The sequence below is a fragment of the Brassica oleracea genome, chromosome C1 (assembly GCF_000695525.1).
Source record: "Brassica oleracea var. oleracea cultivar TO1000 chromosome C1, BOL, whole genome shotgun sequence".
Classification (NCBI taxonomy): Eukaryota; Viridiplantae; Streptophyta; class Magnoliopsida; order Brassicales; family Brassicaceae; genus Brassica; species Brassica oleracea.
The window spans coordinates 29,720,211-29,738,094 of NC_027748.1; the positions used below are offsets into that span (position 1 = coordinate 29,720,211).

Sequence of the window (17,884 nt, forward strand, 5' to 3'; positions counted from 1 at the left end):
CTGATAGTTTGATATCATCAAACGAAAAAATCTTTGATCTTTTAAACGAAAGTACAACAAGCATGGAAAAAGGTCATGGGGTGATTGAATTACGACTGCAAAATGAAGCAAAAATGTTAGCTTTTAAAGAAGTAAAAGAGGAAAATAAAATATTGTTAAAAAACTTAGCTTCTATCGATGATGTTAATATTCGTGAATACATTCGATTTGAACAAAGAATCGTACGAAAAAAGTGTCAAGAGCAACAACAACAATCATCTTCGGTTATACAAAATTTGTTTGGGCAATATTTTGGGGATTTGAGAGGTTCAAAATTTACCAGATACTAGTGTTGTTATAATATTTAAACTTGAGTAATAATTATGTCTTCATGTGTCCTTTTAATAAGTTTTTATTATGATTTTTTGTAATATTCTTGTTGTTTAATTCTAGTTTTAAAATATTATAAATCTTGTTTTAAATTTTTTATTTAATTTCATGTGTAAAACTTAAATTTATAAAACAAATTTGAATATTTATGAGATATAAAAGTTTTAAGGATTAAAACAATAAACAAAAAAATATTTAAGAATTATAAGTATGATGTATAATTGTACGGATAAAATACAAATAAAAAGATGAAACTTCAAATTTGAAGTTTTGAAAAGTGAAACTCTATATTTGGAGTTTCACTCTTAAAAACTTCAAATTTGAAGTTTTGAAGTTTCGTTTTAGAGAGCAAAAAATTCTATATTTGGAGTTATAGAGTTTCTTTCGTAGATGTTCTTGTGTTATTTTCTCGTTACGGTGAACATTTTGGAACATTGGTCAAAATTCTCGGACCCGAGACGTTGTCCATTTTCTGCATGCGTTTCTTATCAGGGTTTTAATAATGGCGGTTACCGGCAATGACAGTTACTAAATAAATATTCATCGCTCATTTTCGAAAGCAAACCCTAATTCAACTTTCTCCGATCGCTGCGATCATCTATTGCACCGGCGGTTATGGCTTTGAACAATCAAAGAAGAGCGCCGAGACATCTCGCTTTGGGTCTGGCCGATCCTCAGATCATCGTTCCAGAAACTTCCTACGCCGAAGCCCAACAAAACAACCGTCGAAGCTTGATTGGTCGAGTTCTCTCCCCCAGAAGAGTGGATCTCCACGGGTTGCTTGACAGGCTCCCTCTGGACTGGCACGCCGATAGATCTCGATTGCGCGGCCGCATCATCGGCGGCGGGAAGTTCCAGTTAGACGGAGCTCGATCTGGAGATGGTTCTCTGGTCCGGTCCTTATACGTACGAGGGATGGCTCGTCGTGTTGCAGCGGTGGGAGGACGAACCAGGTCCTGATTTTCTGAAATCGATCCCGATGTGGGTGAAGATTCGAGGGATCCTGGTTCGGTATCTATCTGAAGGAACGGTTCGTGAGATTGTTAAGGGTATGGGTGAGGTAATGGAGGTTGAATTAGATGATAAGACTTTTGATGTGCGTTTCGTGCGTGTTCGTGTGGATGTTTCGGTGGAGACAAGACTGTGTTTCAAGAAAGTGGTTAGGTTTGAATCCGGAGAGGTTAAGGTTGTGAGTGTGAGTTATGAGGACATTGCGTGTAACACAGCGCGGTTCAGGTTCTGTCGTAACTGTGGGGATTTGAAGCATCTTAAAAAGTCTTGTACACGGGTTTGGGTTGATGTTCCTGACCCTAATGAGCGTGCTCTTTCCCCACCGCCTCCTGATGCTAGTTTTGATGGCACTGCTGAGAACAATGGTGAAAGGGGAACTTCTTCGGGTACTTTGGAGGGGGAGCTCGAACCAGCGGGTGAAGATGGTGAGTACCAGCAGACGCAAGGTCTTGATGGGGTTGATGGAGGTGACGGTAAGCAGGTGCAGTCTGAAATGGTTGGAACTTCAGCAGAAGGGTCTAAAAGGAAGTTTGAAGCAGTGGAGGAGGCTGATGGTGTTCTGGAAAAGAGGATTCGAGGAAGCTCTAACGAAACAGACGGTTTGGGGGTTAACCCCAAACCACTTGGAGAAGAATGATCTCATGAAGGTTATAACTGTCAGGGATCTAGTAAGACATTTTCTCGACAGTTTTCAATGTCTTTTTGGTGATCAAAAAGGCTTAGTGTTTTGTTTTCTGTAGAAGCAAGTAGAATAGAACAGTATGTACATAGTGGTACCATTTAATATGGGAAATGCTCGGGGTGATCGGTGTGGTGTATGTCGGATTGTCCAGATAGTGTTTGTTTCATTATGGTCTGGTCTTTTACTGGTTATATGAAAAATACTCGTCATGACTTAGGTTATTATGATGCACTCTTTACATTATATTTTAAATTATCAAAGTAGTTTGTTTAGTTACATGTTTTTTTTTGTCAACCTTATTAATAATAAAGCCCAAATGTACTTGAATTAGGCCTTAAACATGTACTCCATCCGTTCCTTAAAGATGCATATTCTAAAGAAAAATTTTGTTTCAAAAAGGTCAATTTTTATATTTTCAATACATGTTTTATTAACTAATTGCAAACTTCAAAAAACTAATTGCACTAATTGATTTCTTATTGGCTTAAAATTATGAGAAAAAATAAACACAAAAATATGCAAATTTAATATGTTTTATTAAAATGTGTGAAAAAACTAGAATATGAATCTTTTAGGAGCAGAGAGAGTAGTAGATTTTGATCCGCGTTTAAGAAGTGCAGATATTTTTTTGTTGACCGTAGAGCCAAATATTAAATAAATTTATGTCTATTATTAGATATCTATAATATTTAAAAGCTGTTATATTATTATTATTTCAGTCTTGTGGTCGAACTGAGAGATCCAGTTAGTCATATATAGTGGGGTAGGATATAATAAAACAAATATGGTAAAAATACCTTAAAATAAAAAAGACTGTTATTAACCCAATGAGAAGAATATAATTTTGTTTTTTTGTTTTAGAATTTTTCGATATATCAATATATATTTGACTTGTATAAAAATTTTTTTAACAAATGTTATTAGTTTTATTTATAAGTACATTAACTATCAATCTACCAAAATAGTGAACCAAGTATTATATTTTTTCATCTTTTAATTTTATTAATAGTAACTATTATAATTTTTTTTAAAATCAGTACAAATCCATACAATTTAAATCATTTTCTATTTATATGTATTTATGTATAAAATGGTCTTCATAATTTGAGCTTTTGTAAAAAAAAGAATTGAAAATACGGCTGAAGTTAATTGGGTTTATAATATTTTCTTATCTAAAATGGGTTATAAGAGTTAAATTCGCTTTGTTAAAATAAGGGCCCAAAGCTCAAACTAATTTGTTTAATTTGCCGACAACAAATAGATAAGGTATTTTTTTTTCCAGCACATATCGTGTCTTTTTCCAGATTGAAAATCTAAAAGAAAATACTAATCTCCGATGGCGATTCATGATGCATCGGCATCGACTTGTTACTCTCCTATTTTCATAAATAATTTTCTATTTAGGATTGCCGAAATAAATAAAATTTTAGAGGAAGTAATTTAGATTTATGGCGATTTTTGGTAAGATAATAATCGCATTTATTGAAAATAAATTGTAAGGAGATATCAACTTAGCATATTCTCAATATATTCTTTATGCCAGATGTGTTTGTTAAGAATTTTATTTTTTAAAAGGTGGTTACAAAGGTGGATATCAGCAACATTGTGAAAATGGCGTATGTGTATAAAGTTAATTGTACATATCGTATAACAATATTTATGATGAACAATGCACGTATGATCGTGTATATAATGTTGCTTTAGGTTATGAATATGTGATTTAGGTACTGAGTTGCAAGGTTAGAAGATCTAAAACAATGGCAGGTTATGCTGTAAGTTAAATACACGTATATCTGACAAAATGTTGTGTATTAGATGTATAGATATGCGACATGATTGAAAGAGAATGTGAGTTTAAATAATTGATATAGTTGTGGTGTCTTAGATGTTTAGATAGGCGAGATGTTTTTTTTTTTTTTTTTGGCTCAACTACAAAAAAATGAAAGGTTCACATGCTGTTATAATATACAGGGGAAGACTAAACAATCTTTTTAAGTAGATTTATTAAAACTCCTTCCTTTTTAATAGTATTGATTCCCGTTACACCTTTTGCTAAATTATATCCGAAGATGAAGAGAACTGAATTTGCTCACGAAAACATTGGAATGGAGTTAACATGTTTTCGATATCTCTATGAAACCATGGTTTGGATTTATTTTATCCTAATAATACAAAAAGTCAAATAATTGATTCTATGACTGTATGATGCTTTTTATTTCATTTCTGTCAGCGTATGATATTTATTAGATTCCTATAAAACTTGGTTACAAACAACATATATTTCCATAATCGGAGGCACTGCTACATTTTGGTTTTCTCAAAAATACACTCATGACTACCAAAAATACACTGATGACTATTTCAAATCATGCTAAGATCATTGCATTTCTGAAGCAATTACATAATACATATAGCAGAGTTTAATAAATCAATACATTCGTTCAAGCAGTGGAATACAATTAAATACAGAATCATATATCTTGAACGAAATAATACTGCATGCATCCCTCAAAAGAAGAAAATGTATATCAAAACGATAGAATCAAACAAATACTTTTGAAATTTTTCTCACACATTTAAATCTTCGAGAATAAAACAGTTAAAACAAAGTATATCCAATCATGCAATAATGTAGCCTACCTCGTCATAAAATCAGTTCATACCTCAACATTTATGAAGCATGTGTTGAACATTTGAATATATCACTTTCGAGATCTATAAAATTATTCAATCTAGGGAGAACTCACACAGTTGTACTCTTTTTACCTGAACATATTTTTTTCTCCGTTACATTTCTTAGAAGATTTTTAACAGCAAACACATTTGAGAAGGTATGGTAGTGACACTGGCCTGCAATGCAAGAAGAGTGTTACATGACTTGCAGGAAAAGAACACCAAACAAAATTGCACCAACATCTTGATGTTTTCGTGTGAATATAATTGTGTGGAGCCCATTGTCCGTATTCACGTACTGTAACTTCTAGTTTTCTTCATCTCGATAAAAACGATCGATTCAATCAAATCGTAAATACACCACATTCGACAATAAAAAATGAAAGTTCTCTTATATATATATATATCAGTATTCTCTTCCTTCGGTTGGTTTAAAAAAATTTGTCTTTATTTTTATTTCTAGTGTAGTAATTATAATAATTAATATTAAAACAAAAAGAATTTGCCAAATATGACTCACAACTTGATTTTAACCACAAACCTATACTTAAACTTGAATCAAATGCAAAACTAACCTAAAATTCTTGTGAAATTACAGCCAGCCCCTTGTGACCAAACAAAAAAACAGAAGCCATTTTTACGAATATAGCCCCAGTAAGTCGTCTAAATCGTCTAAGATGCTAGAAATCTTCTAGACGACTTCTATTAGATGAATCAAGTAAGTCATAGTTGATCTTAAAAATAATTTATAATTTTTTTAAAAAATATTATTTTGACAAAAGAAAAATTAAAATCATGTAATTATAAACATTTTTAAGTAATGTAAATTAAGATATAATAAAAATGAATAGTTTTTAGCATAGATGAGTGAAAGTAGTTAATCATGATATTCTTTAGTTTTAGGGTTTGACAACATATGTTGTAGTATTGCATGTATTCTAGGGTTAGATTTTGGAAAGCTTGAATGTTTTTTTGAAAAATTAAATTTTTACCTATAAGTGTTTATTTTTGCGTATAGTAAACACTTTTGAAGTTTAATTTGATTTTATGAAGTTTTTAGTTAATTAATTAAGTTTAGGGGTTATGTTTAGGGTCTAGACGACTAACTTGCAAGTCGTCTGGTGAATAATTTAAAACAGACGACTTACATGTAAGTCGTCCAAATATTCCCGACTAACTTGCAAGTCGTCCAAATAATTTAAACCAGACGACTTACTTGTAAGTCGTCTGTGAAGTCTTCTATTTTAGTTTCCCGCTAAAAATATTTTAATTTCCCGCTAAAAATATTAAAGTCTTCTGGGCGACTTACAAGTAAGTCGTCTAGGAAGTCGTCTGAATCAAAAATATTTAACCTAATTGGGTTTTTTGTCTCCATATATAAAGAAAAATTTACACATTATCTCTCCTCTCAAATGGCTGCAACAAAAATGTAATGTTCATCATTCTAAAACTCTTCAACCTCTCTCTAATCTCTTTGAACTTATAAACACTAAGCTTTATATCAATTTATTGTTTTTGTCTCATGTCTTTCTCACTAATTTATCTTGTTTTTGCAGGTTTTTCATCACATGATTCTTATCTTCCATTCATTTAAAGGTAGATCTATCAATTTTAGATATGTATTTTTGTGTGTTCTATGAAGGTAGATTTATCTAATCTTTCACTCATTTTCTCTGTTTTTAAGCCATTTGAACGTTTTTGGATATGCAGGTTTTTCAGATCTGGAAGACTTCTGGGACGACTTACTTATTAGTCGTCTAAAATATAATGCGCTAGACGACTTCCTGGAAGTCTTCTGACGAAGTTTCCCTTTCATAACAGATCTGAGCGTTTTGGTAAGTTTTTATGTCTGATTTTTCTTCATTTAGTAACTTCCTGTTATATAAATTCTTACTTTTTTCCCAAACTAAAACTCTCCAAACCCACTTTAATCTCTTTGACTTGAAAACACCAAATTTTATATGAATTTTTCAGTTTTGTCTCATTTCTTTCTCACTAATCTATCTTTTTTTTGCAGGTTTTTAATGAGATGGTTCTCATCTTCCACTCATCATCCAGGAAAAGTCAAATTTCTGATACAATTCGGTCAAATGCAAAACTAACCCGTTTTCTCTAGACGACTTACATGGAAGTTAGTCTTGAATTTTTTTTTTAACAAACAAAGATGGACGACTTCCATGTAAGTCGTCTGTAAAAACACATTTAAAAGTCAATTACAAAACTAACCTCTGCATTGACCAGAATACTTCCGTGCAAGTCGTCTACAGCCAGACGACTTCCATGTAAGTTGTCTACAGCCAGATGACTTCCATGTAAGTCGTCTACAGCTAGTAAGTCGTCTGGACGAACAAATCTGGGAAAAAACTGATTTCATAGTTTCAACCGGTGAGATAACTTGTTTATCACACATAAGTCTTCTCCAAGCACCCAGAATCTCAAACAAAAGTGACCCACCAAAGAATCGTAAGCTTCAATGTCTCTATGAATCATAAAAATTTTAGAATCAAAATTTTGGGTTTTTTTTTGATGAATATGGAGAGAAAGTGAAAGAGATGTTGTTTTTAGTTCATAAAAATTGAGAATGAAAGAGTGTAAATCAATTTTTAAGTGCATTAAGAGCTTCAAATTGTTTGTTCATGGTGGCTGGGGTATTGATGGCAATGACAATATTGTGAGTACTTGAGGAAGATGAGGATAATAGAGTAAAATATGCATTTTCGAAAAGACAAAAAAAATGATGGCATTTTTGTAAATAATTGAAAGAGGCAAGTCAAAGTTTCAAGAAAACATGGGTTAGTTTTGTGTTTGACTTTAAGTTTTGAGTCATATTTTCAAAAGCCCCTTAAAACAATCTATATATTAAAGCAGAATCCTTCTTATGATTATTTTCATCACTTCAATAAAAACGATCGATTCAATCAATTGTAAATACAACACATTCGACAATAAAAATTGAAAGTTCTCTTATATATATATCAGTATTCTCTTCCTTCCGTTGGTTTAAAAAAAAATTGTCTTTATTTTTATTTCTAGTGTAGTAATTATAATAATTAATATTAAAACAATTTATACTATTAAATCAGAATCCTTCTTATGATTATGCCCCTGATTTTTCAAATTAATTACAAAAAGTGCTAATACCTTTTTGAAAATTTTAAATTGTTTTCGGCCACATTAATTGCATCAGTCAGAAACAGTTATTTAAAAACAAATTTACAAGCCCATTTCGGCAGTAAAAAAAACTGGGATTTTCAAGCTCATTTCGACTTTATTAGAAACACAATCAGATTATAATCATTTTTAAGTATACTTCAAAGAACTATACTAAAATCAATATATGACATATATGCTATTTACATTGTATTAGCACTTTAGTCATGCCAAAAATCTGAATATAATATTTTATTATTACTTTCCGTTTCTTTTTTTTGTAAGACCGTCTAAGAAGCTGGATTACTTGTGGGTGGGTTTCACGAATTTATAGACTGAAGCTCATTTAAATACTTGATTTTTATTGACAAAAAATTTTAGAAAACCCATTTTAAAAACAGTAAAACATGAAAATGGATTCAAATTTTTGTTTGTATTTCTTTTAATCACCTTTTAAAATATGCTACGAAAAGAATTTTTGGAATTTAATAGTTATAATAAACTAAAAATATTAATACAAGGAACTCTTTTTTAAAAAAATAACTATTCAGAATTACTTTGTATGACTATAAAACATCAACACTATTAAAAAAATTAGTTATCAAATAACACATAAGGTTATAATTAATAAATATTTAATTTTCAAAAGAAACAAATCCCGTGCTTTTAAAATGTGAGTCATTATATATATTATTATATTTACATCTCAATACATATCATCCTAAATATATAAAACAACTACTACACATATAACAAAAAAAACAATTATAAAAATATAAATGTTATAAATATAATATGTTATAAAATAATATATTTAAGAAAGAGATAATCAAAAGCGCGGGTTAAAATCTAGTAATGATTTTAAATCTAAAAAAGAGACGGTAAATTTTAACAAAATTTAAAAGAAAATTTTAGACCATGTGCAAAAGCACCTAGTGCACATGGCATTATAAATAGTATGTATAATGTGGGAGATTATATAGTAGAATATATTCTTTTGTTTCTTTTTATTAATCTAGGATATCCCTTGCCTATGGAATGATCCAAACTAATCACGTTGAGAGGTAAGTCATTCGCAATATCGTTTTGAATGGCAAATCCGATAGCTCTGTTTCTCCTTCTGTTTTGCAGAGTTTCAGCCAGACCTGGGATGTAACTAAAGCCTCAACCCAACTTTAACAGATTCACAATTATTTGGCCGCACTTTCCATCCTGATCTTTAGGTACCAGATTCTATAGTCTGTAATTGGAATTCCATTTTAAGTCTCGTTGGTTACGGTCAAATTATGTAATGTATTTCTTTAGTGATAGAATAAGGTGGTATAAAAGGCGGTTCATCTCGAGTCTTGGGATGAATTCACTTTGTAGTGCTTAAAATACATCGACGTACATCGACGTGTCGGTTGAGTAGCATAGAATCCATCTTAATGATCTTAGGTGATACTAGATATTGTCGATGTATGGGGTTGACATCTTTCGAGGTTGAAATCTTATATGGCATCTTATATTCACTAATCTGGTTAATGAAATTGATATTGAGCGCGCACAAAAAAGGACAAAACTAAAATAAAGGCGTTTCAATTCGGTAGGTGTCAGTAATCGAACTCAACCCAAATTTATAACAAACCAATTTAACAAAAAGAAATGCCAAAAGAACCGGTACCAAACCGATAAAGAATCCAGAAACAACTATTATGGGGAAGAGGAAAGTCCAACGAAGACGGCGTTTGGAACCTTTAAAATATAATGCACACCATCAATCTTCTTTTCTTCATTGTCTCTTGGCCTTTGGCTTCTGTAAGGGAGAGATCTCTCTCCAGATCTCTTGTTTGCTGTGCGGGTTTCTCTGCTAAGCTCACCACCATGACTCATATCCTTGTCGATTCCTTTGAACTTCTCTTTGTTCCAATCTTTTCTTAAATCTCCATTAATTGTTCTTTAGGTTTGTTCCAAGTCGCGCCTCATAGTTCTTGAATTGGGTTTTGCGTGTTCTACAAGTCTGAAAATTTCTTCAAATTATATCAAATTATAGTGTTTTATTATTAGATCAGCAATTGTCTTTGGTTTCTCCGTGTGAATCTTCTAAGCAGATCTGATCTTGATGCTCTCGGGGGTTTGCTAATACTTGTGTTAATAAGAACCAAATTAGTTTAGAATTTACTCAAACATGCTTGGGAGAGGTCTCGGAGTCGTGAATGCATCCACCATCAAATTATATAGAAGAAAAAAAATCAATAAAAATGTTATTAAATATCTGATTGGTTTAATACTTTAGTCAAATCGATTTATCTTTCTACCGAGCATCCCCAATGTAACACTTTATTTTCCCTCCAAAATAAAGTAAAATGGAAGAATAAAACTTAGGTTCACCCCTAAGGTGAACCTTTAAATTCACCTCCCCTCTTATTACCTATCAAAATGCCACATAGATTAATAATAAAATACATTATTTTTTTTAAAAAAAATCTAAAATAATTCAAAAAAAATAATGACGTTCATTTTAATAACGCTAACACCATTAACTAAACCCTAAATCTTAAATTCTAAACCCTGAATCTTAAATCTAAACTCTAAACCCTAAATTCTAAACCCAAACTCTAAATCCTAAACCCAAACCCTATATCTTAAACCCAAATCCTAAACTCTAAACCCAAACCGTAAACTCTAAACCCGAACCCTACGCCTTAAACTTAAACCCTAGATCCTAAACCCAAACCTAGATTCTAAATCCAAATCTTAAACCCTAAAGAAACAACATCAACATTAACCCAAACCTGTAGGATATAGGATTTGGGTTTAGGGTTTACGATTTGAGTTTAGTGTGTAGGGATTAGGTTTGGATATATGGTTTGAGTTTAGAGTCTATGATTTAGGTTTAGGATATAGGGTTTGGGTTTAGGGTTTACGGTTTGGGTTTAGGGTTTAGGATTTGGGTTTAGGGTATAGATTTAAAGTTTAGGGTTTAGTTAGTGGCGTTAGTATCATTAAAATTATCATTATTTTTTTTTTCCAATTATTTCAGATTTTTAAAAATAAAATTAATCTTTTTTATTATTAATCTAGGTAGCATTTTGATTGGATAATAAGAGGAAAGGTGAATTTAAAGGTTCACCCTAGGGGTGAACCTAAGTCTTGTCCAAAATGGAATATGGAGTAAAAATACTTCAATCCTATTCCATTTTCCACTCTATAATAGAGCAATTAGCAAACAAAAAATAGGTTACTCCATAAATAAAATAAACTTCGTTATGAAATAGGATATGAAATTGCGTTGGAGCATTTCGTAAAAATTGGATTAGGATTCAAGATGCCCTAACAGCAGCTCGAGCCTTCTGGTGTCTCTCCACAACTTCTGTCAAAACTTGAGTGAGTCACATCTCTACTGCTCCGGCTAGCATTCGTCCTTCTCCGTACTCCTGAAACAATGGAGTACAACAATGTGTTATCTTTTAATCCCATCAAGCAAAATCTCGGAGCATACTTCTTCATTTCTCTGTAATGAAAAACTAGAGGCAATTATAAGCTATTTTACCTTCTTTATGTGTTCTAGTTCGGCATCATCTTCCAGGAAGAAAGTCAAATACTTGAGCAATATATCTTCCTGTGAAACCAGGACAAAAAAAAATAGAGACTTATTAGGTTTTCTAATAGCCACTAAAAAGACAGGATCAAAGTGCCTAAACAAAGAGACTTACTAAGTTACCTCCAGATTTGCTACATATTTTTTTTTGATCTTCGATGTTTTCTTGCCCAACACTAACAGCACCGTGTATCAGCACAAATTTTATGGGAAAAAAGTTCATAACTACAGCAATCGGTATGCATTATTAGCAAAATACACCTGCACATGACAACACGAACAAAGAGACATACCTGGACAGAAGGGAAGCTGTATTTCGCAGTTATATCTTCGCCGGTAAAGCCGAAAGTCACAGTAATCTAGCAAAAAAAAAAAAAAAAAACCGGAGATACAAAAATGAAAAACCAGGAACCCAACCCAACCTAACTATAAAGACACATAAAGCGGGAGACAGGAGAGTAAAATCACCTTGTTAAGTGTAACGCATCTTAAAACATCCACCATTTTCAATAGAAAGCACTACACAAAAGCTTTCGCATATCATCAGCCAGGAAAACTATAGTGTAAACTCCAAAGCCCAAACATATATATAAGTAAGAGCAATCATATGAGCTAAATGTCATGGAACACCATGGCAAAAAGGCTCACAATACTACTATCAGAACTCTTAACACTTGAAGATAGAGAACTAAGAGCATTTCACTTACCCGCCAACGTAGGCATAGTCGGAGAAAATAAAGGTCTTTGTCACATCGAAACCGCAAGCAATGATATCTTTCACATTTTCTCTGCCAAGTCTTTTACATTCCTTCTTATCTATCAGGGCTGGACATAATTACTCGATACTCTACTTATACTCGTTACTTGATCCGTACTCACCTTGTAATTTCAAGTATTCGGTATTACCAAGTCGAGTAATAAATCGACAAATTTCATTACTCGCAAGGACGAGGCAAGTATCAAGTATCATTTTGTTTTTCGATAGTTGCCTCCTTACTTGCTACTCTTCTATAAATATTTGTTACTTGCTAAATAATACTTTTTATCTGTAAATAATACTTGTCTTATTTTTAATATTAATTAGTTTAATAAACAAGACAGCCCATTACTAAATAAGATATTAAACTAGTCGGCTTAAACTCGCTTCTTTATAATATGCACAAATATTTTCTCTAAACTAATTTTCATTTTCTTTTTAGTAGAATAAATAATCAAAATCTTATGTCAATTTTTAATAGAGTATAATTTAGTAAGTAATTCTTAAATATCCAGAAATACTCACAAATAATTTACAAGTACTAGTAAGTAACAAGTAATAAAGCGCAGCAAGTACCTAATTGATTTTTGATCAAGTCTAGAGATAGCAAGTACTCGTTTAACAAGTCAAATAAAAGTCAGAAATTTTATTACTAATGCAAGACAAAGTCAAGCATTCGCCTTGTGCGAGCCCTAATCTGCTGTATCTATGTTCTTCCATATGCATTTTTCATCATCCGTAATCTGTATAACGAGGGGACCTTGAACGCTTCCTGCGAGTATCTACAAAGACAATGGCGAGTATATAAAGGATATTGACCTTAAAAAAGACGATAGCTTTATTATAATGTCACTTAATTACTTGGTAAACTAAACATGAAAGGAATCAAATGGCCCAAATGCAAAGATTCTGATGAAGGTCCTCTTCCAGTGTAGAGATAAAACTTGTCTCCTCACTCATACGTATCCAAAACCTCATTGAAGTCCCTGTGTTAACACTCAGCAAAAGAACATATATAACTTTCACATACTCATCAACGCAAATTAATAGTTGAATCATCAAACAGAAGTTTCCAACCTGTGTGCGAAGAAGACGCCACGGCCGAGGAAGACGTGAGGTTGACGAGAAATGAGTCTTTGAACACGATTAATGAGCGACTCATCTTATCCTCTTGCAGCCAAACTTGTCGATTAGCTTCGTAATCGATTTTACCGTCTTGCCCATGGATTCACCACTTGCTCCGATGATTCGTGTGTCATGGCGTCCTTCTTTTAGCTTCTGAAACTAGAGAGAGGAGACGTGGCACCGGTATTTGCGGATCTTTATAACCCTCATTCATATATTCCTATAAATTACATAAGCTTTTGGATATGCCATGAGTTTTATATTGAGCTTTTTTGTGTATGCTTCAATAGTTTATACACTTTCTCTTAGATTTTCTCAAATACCTAATATTTACTTAACATTTAATTATATTTTTGTTTTTTCAGTTAATTATTTTTTGTAATAGATTTTCACTATAATTAAATAAAACTTTCAATTTATTTCATGAGTAATAATAACCATAAAATTTACATAACTTGATATAAAATTGTTTTCTCTTTTTATATTTTGACAATTATGGACATTTTGGTCCACCTTCTTGGGTCTTCCAGTTGTTATAGCAAGGACATTCTTCTTTATTTCCGTATGTTCCTGATGGTACACACAAACATTTCTTACAACATTGGTTGCAATACATCAAACAAGCACTCTTGTGGGATGTCGCTGAACATCGAACATCACATGCCGCCGGACAATCTTTACAGAAATATACAATATTATTAAATGTATTAAAAAATATTTTAGTCAATTATTTATCAGTTTATGGAAAGTATATAAAATTTTAAATGATATTACCCCCAATTTTTACAGAACCCTCTCCTCCTTCCTGAAAATAGTGTTGTGTTAAATAGAAACGATGCATTTTGTTTATTCTTATAATAACTGTTTTTATTGATGTTTAAAAAATATGAATACCGTGTGGATAGACTCTGGTGAATTTTCTAAATCATTTGCCTGAAAAAAAGAACAATATTTCTGAATGTGATCAATTTACAAATTAATAGAAGGTTAACAGTTTTTCTTGCAATCTTACATTGGAAAACTGAGTACCAAACAAAAAGCTGAATACAATCAAGACTGTAATGAACTTAGTCATTCTATTGTTTTTTTCTTTGATTTTTTGTTGTTGTTGTTGATGTATTTGCATGTCAATGTTAAACCTATTTATAACCAAAAATATATCTAATAGTTAAATTAGTTGCCATAATTTGTTTTCTTAGGTGCTACAATAAAAAAGAATGTAGTAATATTTTGTTTGTTTATTGAAATGAAAGCTTAGATAAACTTTAATTTATAAGATACTATTCAAAATATCATTAATTAATTTCCTAACTGAACGTTGTGAGTCAAAATATTTGCTAGTCAATACAAAAAATACATTATTTTGTTTTTACACTCAACGTTTGTAAAATATCTAGATTTCATATTATAGAAGGTCCATTAGTGGTTTAAACAACATTACTAGATTTCATATTTTATTGGTAAATTTACTAACTCTTCTGTTTGCTGGGGCTTTCGGTTTTTGGCTCGGCTCCAGTTTTTTTGTTTTGTTTTGATTTGATTCCAGTTCAGTTATGGTTTTCGGTTTTTTGGTTCAAGAAAACGGTTCAGCTATTATCAATTTGAGTTTAGTTTTGGTTTTTGGTTTGGTTCATATAGCAATATGTGGAACCCGATAAAATTTTGAATTCAATTCGGTTTGGTTTGATAAATAACTGAGTTAAAATTTTAATGATAGATTTTATAAATAAAATATGTAGTGTATTATCATATTAAAACCGTTGCAAATATTCACTTAATAATTACAGAATATTCTAAGTATTTGAATGTTATAACTATGAATTTTGTAAATAATTTTTCACTGATAAAATATAAATCAATACAATCGCCATATTACAATGTAAATTATATTTTTATATACTGGAAATATTTAGTAAATAGTGAGCATTTGGAGGGACATTCTTAAAGCATATTTGTTAAGTTTCTACAAACTTTGTTAAAGCAATATTAAAATTTTAATAATAAAGATCTCAATCTAGAGTTGCTCCGATTTATTTTCAAAATATTACATTTGCTTGAATTTATTTATAAAATATTTTTTTTTAAAATATAAACAGATGTTCAAATTTTGGCAAAAAATCTACCTTCTATAAATATTTTCAAAATCTAGATTGGCTCCCATATATTTTCCAACTAAACTGAATATGCTTAAATTAAAAGTTTGAATATTTTTTTATTTGTTAGTTTATATCTTTCTATATGAATTTTGTTTTTGAAATTTATATTTATTGAATTATGAAAAATGTAATTTAGAAAATAATATTTAATTCTAATTTACATACATTACAGTTCAATACTACACAATCAAAAATAGGAGGATTATAAACTATGATTCATAGTAAATGTTGATTATTACATTTTGTAATAATTAGTTTAATTATTGATATTTGTTTTTTCTTATAACAAAGTAAAAACCATATTTACAAAATCAACACTTTTATATTATTAAATTATATGCTTATACCATTTTTAAATTTTAAATTAATAGCAATAAATTTTTTAATGATAAATAGTAATGTTGTAAATAAAGTTATACTATAATTTGTCTTATAATATTATAAAATATCATTCTATTACTAAAACATATTGAAAGATAAGTTAAATGTTTATAATAAGAACTAATTTATTTTTAATAAATTTTAGTTATTTTTAAATTTTGTAATAATTAGTTTAATTATACATATTTGTTTTTTTATAACAAAATGAATACCATATAAAATATTCTGATCTATCTAACATGTATTCCGTCATACAGTAATTTTTTTTAAAAATTGCAGCTTAGGGGCTGTTCGTTTCTCCATCTATCATCTTCATTCAGCTATTCTATTAATGTGATCCATCTAGATGATTCATCAAAATTTTAAGGGGTCGTTAGTTTCTCCATCCAAATGAGCCATCTGGATGAATTTATGTTCGTTTATTTATTTCTATTTCCATCCAGATGAGTTTAATAAACAAGTTACAAAATACAATTGTTTTGATTTAATCATATTTTTGATATTAATTTTAACTATACTAATTTTTATTATGTAGTCTAAAATATTTTTATACTGAAATTATTTTTAAATTAGCATTTTGACAATTTTTTGTTTTCATTTTTGGCGGGAAAACACTTTTGCGGTTTTAGTGGAAAACACATTTTTGCGGTTTTGGCAAAAAATGTGTTTTTTCATTTTTTGAGGGAAAATGAGTTTTGCAAAAAAAAAAACATATTTTGGTGGAAATGCGGTTTTGCGGTTTTGGCGAGAAAACACTTTTTGCGGGAAAAGACGTATTCGCGGGAAAAGACGTTTTTTTTGTTTTGGCAGAAAAAACGCGTTTTCGGTTTTGGCGGGAAACATGTTTTTTTCAAGAAAACGTGTTTTGGTAAGAAACTCGTTTTTACGGTTTTGGCGGGAAAACAGGTTTTGGCGGGAAAACACGTTTTGCGGTTTTGACGGGAAAACACGTTTTGCAGTTTTCGCGGGAAAACACGTTTTTACAAATCTGGCGAGAAAACACGTTTTTTTGTGGTTTTGATGGAAAAATGCATTATTGCGGCTTTTGCGAGAAAACACGTTTTTACAGTTTTTGCGGGAAAATGTGTTGTGCGATTTTGGCGGGAAAGCGCTTTTTGGCAGTCTTAACGGGAAAATGTGTTTTGATGTGAAAGTGCATTTTTGTGGTTTTGACAAGAAAATGTGTTCCGGCGGGAAAGTGCGTTTTGACGAAAACTGCGATTTTGGTGGGGAAATGTGTTTTGCGGTTTTTGTGGAAAAATGCGTTTTGTGGTTTTGTCATTTTTCGTGACTGACAAAATGATATATATATATATATATATATATATCTTATTAAAGTAGAAGTACTTTAAGCTTTTATTTGGCAACATGGATAAAAAATAAAAAATAAAGATTAATCATGTTGGTTGGAAACATTGATAGTAAGTAAATTAAGAAAAAAAGCAATGGGCTTATCTTATTAAGAAAAATTAGAAGTCCATTATTATGTTATATTAAAAAGTAATTGGCTTATGTTATATATTTGATGTACATAGTTCAAATCGAAATAATAATTTAAAATTGATTTATATCAAAAATTTATTCTAAAATATACATATATTCAAAATTTGATTTTTACTAAAATATTTTCAAATAACCATTATAATTTTTTTTCAATATATATAAGAAAAATACAATACAAAGCTTAATTTCAAACACCGACTTAAATTATGATTTTTTATATTTCACATAAAAATTTAAAAATATAATATATGTGATTACTTATATGATGGTACAATTAAAATACTATTAATTATATCGTTACTTGTATGATGGTACTTATAAAATACGATTAATTATAAGATGACACATATATGATATATAATAGTGACTAGGGGTGGACGTTCGGGTACCCATTCCAGTTTGGGACGGGTCTGTTTGGTTTCGAGTTTTTGGGATCAAATATTTCAGCCCCATTCAGATATTTCAAAATTTTGGTCCCGGTTCGGTTCAGATCTTTG

General features: G+C 30.7%; 2 protein-coding genes and 1 pseudogene across 2 annotated transcripts; 1 reads left to right on the forward strand and 2 right to left on the reverse strand.

Moving 5' to 3' along the window:
* Positions 1-932: 932 nt before the first annotated feature.
* Positions 933-2,017, forward strand: LOC106337018. The gene has a single exon (XM_013776037.1). It carries the CDS (start codon positions 1,250-1,252, stop codon positions 2,015-2,017), a length of 768 nt encoding a protein of 255 aa, XP_013631491.1. The 5' UTR covers positions 933-1,249.
* Positions 2,018-11,256: 9,239 nt separating this feature from the next.
* LOC106337027 lies at positions 11,257-13,599 on the reverse strand (annotated as a pseudogene).
* A 241-nt stretch (positions 13,600-13,840) lies between these two features.
* LOC106343443 (gibberellin-regulated protein 12-like) lies at positions 13,841-14,422 on the reverse strand. The gene is made up of 4 exons (XM_013782660.1): positions 14,360-14,422; positions 14,242-14,280; positions 14,122-14,152; positions 13,841-14,022 (listed from the first exon to the last, which is right to left on the reverse strand). The coding sequence occupies exons 1-4, from the start codon at positions 14,420-14,422 to the stop codon at positions 13,841-13,843; spliced, it is 315 nt and encodes a 104-aa protein (XP_013638114.1).
* Between the last annotated feature and the right edge of the window lie 3,462 nt (positions 14,423-17,884).